Below are 9764 nucleotides of genomic sequence, written 5' to 3'. Positions count from 1 at the left end.
TTTTTTTTTTTGGCATGTGAGGCATCAAACTTTGTAAAGGGTTTGGTACTGACAGAGTTAACAATGTTGCAGCATAATTAGAAAGGTTACATTTTACCATTTATAGTTGCAGACTGAAAAATATAACTACAGTGCAAGGTTGCTATGGCAACCTGCTTCTCAATCAGGATTTTATTTTTCTCCCCTAATTCTACCAATCCGCGAACTGGAAGTCAAAGCCCCATAAAAGAAGAGATTGTAACAGAATCAGGGGGAGTTGATATGGGGGTGCACAGGAAGTAGTTCTTTTCTCCTTTGGCCAGGTATGTGTCCACTATCTCATTTTTATCCCACATTTATTTTCTTCCTTGTGCTTGAAAATGATTCCAGAAGAATTATTAGTACTGGAAACAGAGGCAATGGCTTCATTTTTCTTCCTCTCTCTGCATTCTGGCTAGCAATTATGAATATTTATACTGTCTCTTAAGCAAGCACTGTAATATGGCTTAACAAATTGCTTGCTTTGCTTTCTGACACAGCCTCACTGTGTGGCTCAGGCCTTGAGCTCATGGGCCTCCTGCATCCTCCTCCCATGTTGGGATTTTGCAATAGAACCCGGCTAGCAAGGTTCATAAATGAATCTTAGATAAGATCTAACCACTAGACCTCAAAGACTCCAAAATACATAGAAGCATTTGCATTCATTAAGGTGTATTGGTTGGTTCAGAAGGCAGCTCTGTGACCTCTCTCTATCAGCGTCACATCCATAGTCTATGTTTTCTGTAGGGCACCTGTCATCTGTCCTCTCCTTGGCTCCAGCCTGGCAAATGCTATCATTCTTGCAAAGGAATCACATATGACGGTAAGATGGGTGGAGAAGTTTAAAAGCCAAATAAAAATATAAAGATATGATTAGTGATAGTTAGCTTTGAGTCTCCTGAAGTAGAGATTGGATCTGACACCAGTGCATCTCTGGTGTCCACCCAAGTGCTTTCTTACACACAGGCAGAGATCAACAGATGTGCTTCAGAGTGAGACAGACAGAAGGGAAGTAAGGTGGGAGGAAGACATCTACTCAGTCCTCAAACTCTAAGCACGTAGAACAAGGTCCAATTAGCGAGAGTCACATGGCAGTAACAAGCTGAGGACATACACTACTTTATACACAGTAGGAGTCAGAATCAAGGGTGGATATTTTTATTAATAAATAACTATGGATACATTCACTTAACACTGCCAAGGATTATAAGATGACTCCATGTATTTAATGGATAGACTATAGCAGTTGTTTAAAGGTAATGAAGTTAGTTACCCAATGAGGATTACTAATTTTTCTGAGTCCAGATTTCAGAAGCAATCCCTTGGGCAGCATTCCATATTCATCCCCTTCTTATTTGATATTGTCTCCACAGTAACTTCATTCTAAATATGCCACATTTAAAGTTCATCCCTAAGTCAGGGTCCCTCAGCCTGAGGTCCTCCCTGACCCCACCCTACCTGCAAGCATTTCTTATTGCTTGAGAATCACCTCCACATAAACATCCTTCAGGCATCCCAGAATCTACCTGCTCAATGCTAAGCCTGGTAGCAGTGTCTTTGCTCCTACTGCGCATGCCCTGAGCAATCATTTGCCACTGAGTGGTTACACCATTATACCTGTCTTCTTCCATTCCCCAAAGTCCACATTACAAACTTGCCGCGCATATCAGATCTCCCACGGGATATGGATGCTCTTTGTGTGACTCCTTGTGTTGCTGGTAAGCTGGCTATTTATGCCTGAGGTTGGACCTTTAGCTATCATAAAGACCTCCAAGCTGCGGTGGCTCCTCAGAGTTCTTGTACAGCAGTTTCCCACCACTCTCCCAAATGGCATCGCCTGGACACATAAGCTCCCTTTACGATCCTTCTTCTCCCAGGAGTCCCCTTCCCTTTTCCCTTGTGAGTGTGGCTCACTGGCAATTAGTGGCCTTTGGAGAATCTCCTGGCTCTGAACAGGCAAACCCAGCATAGCACCTGCCAAACTAAGCTTAGTGTGCTACTGCCACCTAGTGGCGACTTTTCCTTGGCCCACGCTAATCTCAAACACTACCCAAAAGATGGGGTAAGAGAAGGAAGACGCGGAAGTCAATGACAGAATTCGTCAGTGAGGGTGGCAGTAACTGTTGGCATGGTTATGACTTTAAAGAGTATTTTTGTTGTAAAAGGTGTCATAGAATCCTCCTTTAAGACTGAATACCCAGAATGTAGGTTAATGAATCCTCCGTTGGTTACTGGAATGAGCTATTCCGGGATTCCCCCGCCTAAGACATGGTACAACTAAACTATCTGGCATAAATAGTGTGGGAGTTTTCTGAGAGGATGAAAAATGAGGTGGAGAAACAAGGAATATGAGGCTGCTGTGCGGAGCATCCATGGGATGGCCTGTAAGAAATTCCAGTCAGTGAGAAACACCTGTCCAAAGAACTCAGAGACTTTTGATTGTTGGTGCATAGCTCAGCCGGAGCTTCTTCCGTAGAATGTCAACATCCCTCCACTTACATCTCTAGTTAAACTTTATGCAGGTAGCATATTGATAATATGAGAAAACTTTCTTAGCGAACGTGGAGCTAAGAGGACAGAATGGATGTAAATCAGAAATGAAAACTGTAAAGGGAAATCAGATGAAAACAGGGCATGAGAACTTTAGTGTCTCCGATAGTGTTCAAGTAGAAGATAGTATTCAAGATGGAAAGGCTGGCTATCCTGTGGCTTATTAGAATGTAGAGAATAGAATAAGCAACAGATTAAGTTATTGAACCAAATGGGGGGGGCATGATAGATGGAGGGCAAGCAACTCCAAGTAGTCCTGCTAAGAGCCTGGCTCATTTTTCTAGGGTGATGTAAAGTCATCGTAATTGTTACTTAGGAAGGTGAAGTGGTCTGATTACTATTGTTTCTCTAAATGTAACATTGTCATTTATATAGGGGAGTAAAGGGCGGATATGAGGTTGAGGGAGATGAGACTATAAAGAGATCGCTTATTGTCATAATCCAGGAAAGAAAGGATTCAAGGTTATATTAACAATAGGAGGCAACTGTATACAAAATGCATTTAGAAGGCAGGGTGCCAGGTCTGCTTATGCACCAGCTACCCAGTAAGTAGGTAGTTAAGTAGTTAAGTAGGAAAATGCTGGGAACCTTCAACTTCTATCATGGTAAAACTGAAACTGTCAACACAAGCTAGAATCCTCTGAGAAGAAAACCTCAATGAGGGATTTTTCTACATTGAATTGGCCAGTGCGCATTTCTCCTGGAAACTGTCTTAATTAAGTTAATTTCTGTAGGAAGCCCCAGACCACTGTGGGTGGCACCATCCCCTAGATAAGGAATCCTGAGCTGTATAAATGCAGAGAAGTCAAGACAAGCACACGCAGGCAGGTAAATGTGTGAATGCAGATTCACTTCTCCCTGGCCTTTACCATGGTCATGGTATGACAAGTTGTTTGAAGTTTCTGCCTTGACTTCTCCATGATGGTGGGGTGTAACCTGGAATTGTAAGATGAAATAAAACTCCTTCTCCTCTCAGTTGATTTTGTCAGGGTCATTTTATTACAGCAACAGAAAGAAGCTAGAAGCTAGAAGCTAGGGTGTCAAATGGCTGGAAATGGTGACAATATTCACTAAGGTGAAAGATAAGGGTTCAGTAAAACATGAATATCATGAATGAGCTGCGTTTCCAATTATTCTGAGACACTTAAGAGAAGTTTAGGCAAAAGTGTCGAGCAAGCAGGTGACTATCCAATGAAAACCAGAGAAGCCTGGAGGAACAGGCGACCTTTGGCATCCTGGCCTTGCACCCCTGCTGAAGGTGGGAGATGCCTTGGGCTTTAGGTACACTGGTACATAGTGATTTAGTATAGAGTCATGAAGAAGAAAAGGCGACAAAAGGAGAATTCTTTAAAATAAAATCCTGAGAGGCTCTGCCAGAACCTGACAAATACAGAGGCAGATGTTCGCAGCCAACCATTGGACTGAGCTTGGGGTTCTCAATGGAGGAGTTAGAGAAAGGATTGAAGGAGCTGAAGGGGTTTGCAACCCATAGGAAGAATGACAATATCAACCAACCAGACCCCCAGAGCTCCCAGAGACTAAGCCACCAACCAAGGAGTAGACATGGAGGGACCCATGGCTCCAGCTGCATATGTAGCAGCGGAAGGCCTTGTTGAACGTCAATGGGAGGGGAGGCCTTTGGTCCTGTGGAGGTTACATGCCCCAGTGTAGGGGAATGCCAGGGCAGGGAGGCAAAAGTGGGTGGGTGGGTGGGTGGGTGGGGAGCAGCCTCATAGAAGCAGGAGGAGGGGGGATGGGATAGAGAGATTCTGGGGGGGGAATCGATAAAGGGGATAACATTTGAAATGTAAATATATAAATATGATAAAACTTTTTAAAAAAAGAAAGAAAGGGAAAAGAAAAATCTAGAAATGGCTGTGTGTGTGTGTGGGAGGAGGGGGTAATATGGTCATGAAGCAGCCGTGTAGCTGGCCATGTGAAAGGGCCAGTCTGCAGGAGCTGCTGCATCAGCAGAGCATTATCACCAAGGCCATCCACGACATTAGGGAGAGCTGTTCCCAAGAACTGAAGATAATGGAAACCAGTCAAATGCAGATGGGAACCCTTGGCAGCATGAAGGGGAAGAGTGCCAACTGAACGGATTTGGACGATCTGCCCAGAAAATGTCAAAGACGATATTTTTAAGATGAAAGATTTAAATAAAGAGACAACAGTAAAGCTTGATCCTGGGGGGCACAACAGACAGATGAATGCAATAAAGAACGGCTAATAAAGCTACATTTTTAAAGTCAGTCTTGATGAAAAATGAAAGGAAAACATTTGTGCTGATGGCATGAGATAAAACTTCAGAGAATATAAACCTGTTGACATACCTTGATAATTCAAAACATTAGGCCTGTTACTTGTGTTTCAAAACAACATTTACTCTCCAGCGAGCAGCACACTGACCAAGAGCAGCCTGAGAAAGCAGTTGGAAGGGGAAATGGGTTTGCTTAAGCAAAGTCTGCACGCTGTACTCTACTGTCACAAATTAAATTTGTCCCTTTAATATTTATCCCAAATGAAAAGCCTTCATATTTTTTCAATTTTACCCTCTATTTTGTTTAATCATTCATGCCTGAACCCTTCATTTCAAGACTAATGGATATGGAACAGAAAATTATCATTTCCTTAGGAAGTTTTATGTTACTTATTCTTGGAAATTTTAGTTAAGAAATTATTGAAACTAAAAAAAAAAAAGCATAGTTATGAGCAACAACTAAATAACTCAAACAATTAATTTATCACAATTTATTTTCAAGTGTGAGAGCATTTGATTTCATTGACAAGAGTAAAGCCATACAGAATTAAATCTTTTACCAAATTCTATTCTTTTTTTTTTTTTTTTTTTTTTTTTTGGTTTTTGAGACAGGGTTTCTCTGTGTAGCCCTGGCTGTCCTGGAACTCACTCTGTAGACCAGGCTGGCCTCGAACTCAGAAATCCACCTGCCTCTGCCTCCCAAGTGCTGGGATTAAAGGCGTGCGCCACCATTGCCGCGCTTCAAATTCTATTCTTGAGCCTTAAAAACTACTTAAAGCATTTCAGGGTGGTATGTCAAAACTTAAAATTGGTCTTTGCGCCATTCCCATTTTCTTCTGTAAAAGACATTTTGCTTTATTGTTTATAATTTTGTTCATTATTGGTTTTCAGGGAAAGAGTCTAGACTTATTTATGGGGAATGTTAAAGTTATATGACAGTGAAAACCTCAGAACATGAGAGGAGTTTTGGGTTGGTTTATTGTTGTTGTTTGTTTATGGTTTTGTTTTTGTTTTGCTTTTTTAAAAAGTACGTGAGTTTTTATTTAGCTATAAATGTGATTTGTTGCATAGTTTGTTTTGTTTGAGACAGGGTCCTGCCTGGCCTTGGTTAGCCTGGAACTCTCTATGTAGACCAGGCTGGGCTTAAACTCAAGAGATTCACCTGCCTCTGCCTCCCAAATGCTGGGATTAAAGGCAGGCACCACCATACCTAAGCTAAATGTGATTAAAACAAAGCAAAACAGAACCTTATTTTAAATGTCCTTTCAGACTGGTAGATGATTGTTTAAAGTATAGTTGACCTTGCTGGCCTTGTTTACCTGAATATGCAGATACAGTTGTAGATGTAGATATAAAAGCTAGTATGTACACGCAATTAAACCGACAGTCATAGGCATAAGCATCACTGTGTAAAGAAAGCTGGTAGACAGATAATAAGACTCTGAAATCATGGTCTTCGTTAGGAAGACAAACCCTTGTTCCCGTTTATGCTGGCCAGCACAAATTTTCAATCCGAACACAATTCGCTTTGATTTCCTGGCTAGCACATCAAGTTAAGGAGGGAACTAACAGGAAAAGGAACGGTCCACGATGTTAAAAGGCTGCAGAGGTCTAGAGAAAACCTCTCTTGGAATGCTGGCTGTCTGGAGGGTGTGCAAGCATACAACACAGAGGAGGTAGAAGGTAAAACATTTCAGGGACAGACTGCGCCATGAAAGCGCGACTGTGCAATGGGCAGAACACACAGCGAGATGGCCGGACAGTGCTTTAAGAGAAGAGCATCCCAGTGTATCTTGAACGATAAAGAGAAATAACCTCAGCATTATACTCGTAACTGGTGTTAAAATTACGGTCCCACAGTTTTATCTGTCACTGACCTACTTTCATTCACTTTGGTTCCTATGGGGACAGAGTTCTGTTTTTGTAGCGTTCGTTCACTCCCTTTTGTCATTAATAATTGCTCCTTTTTAAATTTTTCTTGGCAGTTACTACAAAGTCTACTTCTCAACCGTGGGAAGGCACTACCCCAGAAGACATTAAAGAAGACGACACCGAACTCAACTCCAAAGTGCTTATGCTTTTCGAGTCAAGCCCTTACGCTCTGCTCTGCTCGGTGTGGCTGTATCACCTCGCCTCAGTGAGAAGCCTTTCCGTTTGGGCATTATGTAAACGCCAGTGATCCTAAACAGAGCTCCACTGAGCAATGAAACCCACAATCTCATGTCCTTAGTTCTAGTGCTCTAGATCTGAGCCAGATTTTTTTTTAAAGGGAGCATTGTTATTCACGTCATCTTCCTTGTTTAAACACGTCCAGGTCCAGCCAATCGCTGAATTGTTGTGGCTGATAGCCAGGGCTGCCAGCTCCGAGAAACCGCATACCCACAAGCTCAACCGCCTTGAATATATGAGATTTGGACTCATGATCAATCCTTGCACATTTTTACAAAGTTATGTAACCACTTGCCCATTGGGATGGTAATTTACGTTAATGCCAGAAGCAAGAAGAATGGACCAAAATTAAAATTGATTTTGGAAATATCTAGTAAATACTTCTAGCAAAAATACCATTTGTTGCCTACCAAAGGAAAAGATAATGACTCTCCTGATACTTGGAGGTGGGGGTGGGGAATACTTTAACGGACAAAGAGAAATGTGAGTAGCTATAGAAGAATTACCTGGTAATACCCTGAGGAAAACGGAGGCTTTACACTAGAAATGCAATCATACTTAGCTGTTCATATACAGGAAGTCACCCACAGATATATATATTTATGTGTATATATATATATATATATATGTATATACACACATATATATGTATATACACATATATGTATATATGTATATGAATAAAACATTTTAAGATAAAGTGGATGCTAGTCCATATTATAGTTATTTAATGTTCAATAACTTTATTGACATGTCATATCTATATATAAATATATAGAAAGATGCGGAGAAGTAACTTAATTTCTTTAACCAACTGCAATTGATTTATATATTTACAGACCCAATGATGTTAAAGGACATATTCAAGGATGATATTAAAGGACTTTTATTTCTACAAATTTCCATCATTTGGAAATAAAAGAGACACTGGAAGTGTGTGTGGCAGATGAACACTTGGAAAAATTGCCAGTGTTATATTATACACACATGCGGTTTAACAGTTATAAGCAGGATAAAAATCCCATTGAAATACGGAACTATTTTGGTGAAGATATTTTGGCTTCTGACATGGGAAAATTTTGGATATCAGAATGCAAACCTAAAATAAAACTCAGTCAGAGGCCACACCTCCCTCCTGTGTTAATGGTGACATACACCATAGGAGTTCAACACCTATAGGAGACACTTTTCTAAAATCCAAGACAGAGGTTCACCATGAGAGCCCAATAATCCAGAACGACCTTTGGCACAATAATTGCTCTATTAGCTATCTATTGAATTGTTGGCGTGCACTGCATGCCGACTGTAGAATGAGGTCTATGACTGAAGTTATATCTCTTTACCAAGTAAAGAGAAAACACCCATGTATCACTTATTTATCACGTTGTGTTTAGAAGGAATTTGTCACACATATCCCTACTTGTCATCTGGGCTTGAAGCAGATGGACCCACAATGGCGCCCCAGCCTGAAATTTGGCTCAGTTCTCTCCCTTTCACTGTTAGGAGTTGAATTTCGTCCCCTGAGGTGCCCATGTGAAAGTTCTGACTTGTTCTCCCTGAGAATGTTGCATTGGAGGCTGGGGGGTCAGGGTCCATCAGGTATTGTAAGTTAACATGAGGTCATACTGGAACAAGATGGAGTCCAGAGCCAGCAGTCTGCTGTTCTTAAAGCTAAAGAAGCTTGCACTCAGCTATTTGCAGAGAAAGGATGTCACATGAAGGTGGCAGTTGACATGGGAAGTCAGACTGTGCAGATGAGGGAATGTCAGTGATTGCCAGGAAGCCAGCAGCTACTTAGGAGCACAGACGTGGATCACAGCCCTCAGGAGGAGCCAGTCCTGCTCACATCTTGATCTGTCACAGTGAGGTGATAAGTTTCCCACTGTTTATTCCCCTATAGCTGTATTGCAAACTAAAATGTGCACCTCCTCACTTCTCACAGCTTGTCAGATTTCTCACCAGGGGTGCTGGTAAGCCTGACCCTGCTCCCACTGGGCACTGTTTTCTTCAGGGTTCACAAAACTGTCATCAATTTATTCAAAAATATCCACAATTATATGCTGTCAGTGAGTAATACACACCTCCATCAGTGACATAGCAATTACCTCTGACACCTCCCCTTACCTTCTGCTGGCTCCTGTGCTTGGAGAGGCATTGTGACCAGGAGGGGGTGGTGGGAACCAGGACTGCCTGTTAAGAAATGGCATCAATCATAACCATGGTGTCTGAATGGCTGATCCCACCCCTTGTCTTAGGGTGGGAAGACAGTTGATAGCTAAAAAGGCAGCAAGATAATTTTTACAGAAAGCCTTGGAAATAAAATAAACGATGTTTCATAAACGAGGTAGGAAGAAAGGACCCTATACTTCAGGCTATTTTTCCCCAAGTGAGCTGCCTTTTCATTTCCTTTGACACCAAACATATGGACATTTCCTTAAAAAGTAAAAAATTGAAAGAATGGCAACTGGTAAGTCTGGACTGCAGGTTCGTGTATGTCACCACATTGTTCTTCTTTGTCTATCTTCCTGATTTAGTTCATAATGAAGTAGCAACTTTATTCTCTAGTTAAAATCTGATTCTTAGACCACATGCTAGAATACGCTGACGAGGACACTAAAGCAGAAATGAATACCACAGCTTCAACATCAGCTAGAAAGACGGTCTTAGAGTGCGGGTGATATAACTTCATATAGCTCTTGCTGTGGCCGAGGGCCCTGCTGAGAAGGCAAGATAAGAGCAACAAAGTGAAAGAAGTGGGGGGGGGGGG

General features: G+C 41.6%; 1 protein-coding gene across 10 annotated transcripts in view; it reads right to left on the bottom strand.

Moving 5' to 3' along the window:
* Scel (sciellin) overlaps positions 1-9764 on the bottom strand; it is a 102671-nt gene that overhangs the window by 59015 nt on the left and 33892 nt on the right. For all 10 annotated transcript variants that reach the window (XM_031361340.1, XM_031361339.1, XM_031361342.1 and 7 more), the window contains one exon: positions 9122-9187. In XM_031361340.1, coding sequence (XP_031217200.1) covers positions 9122-9187 — 66 coding nt within the window. The remainder of the gene's footprint in view (positions 1-9121; positions 9188-9764) is intronic.

Source organism: Mastomys coucha, unplaced genomic scaffold (genome assembly GCF_008632895.1).
Source record: "Mastomys coucha isolate ucsf_1 unplaced genomic scaffold, UCSF_Mcou_1 pScaffold9, whole genome shotgun sequence".
Classification (NCBI taxonomy): domain Eukaryota; kingdom Metazoa; phylum Chordata; class Mammalia; order Rodentia; family Muridae; genus Mastomys; species Mastomys coucha.
This window is presented reverse-complemented; position numbering and strand designations above follow the sequence as displayed.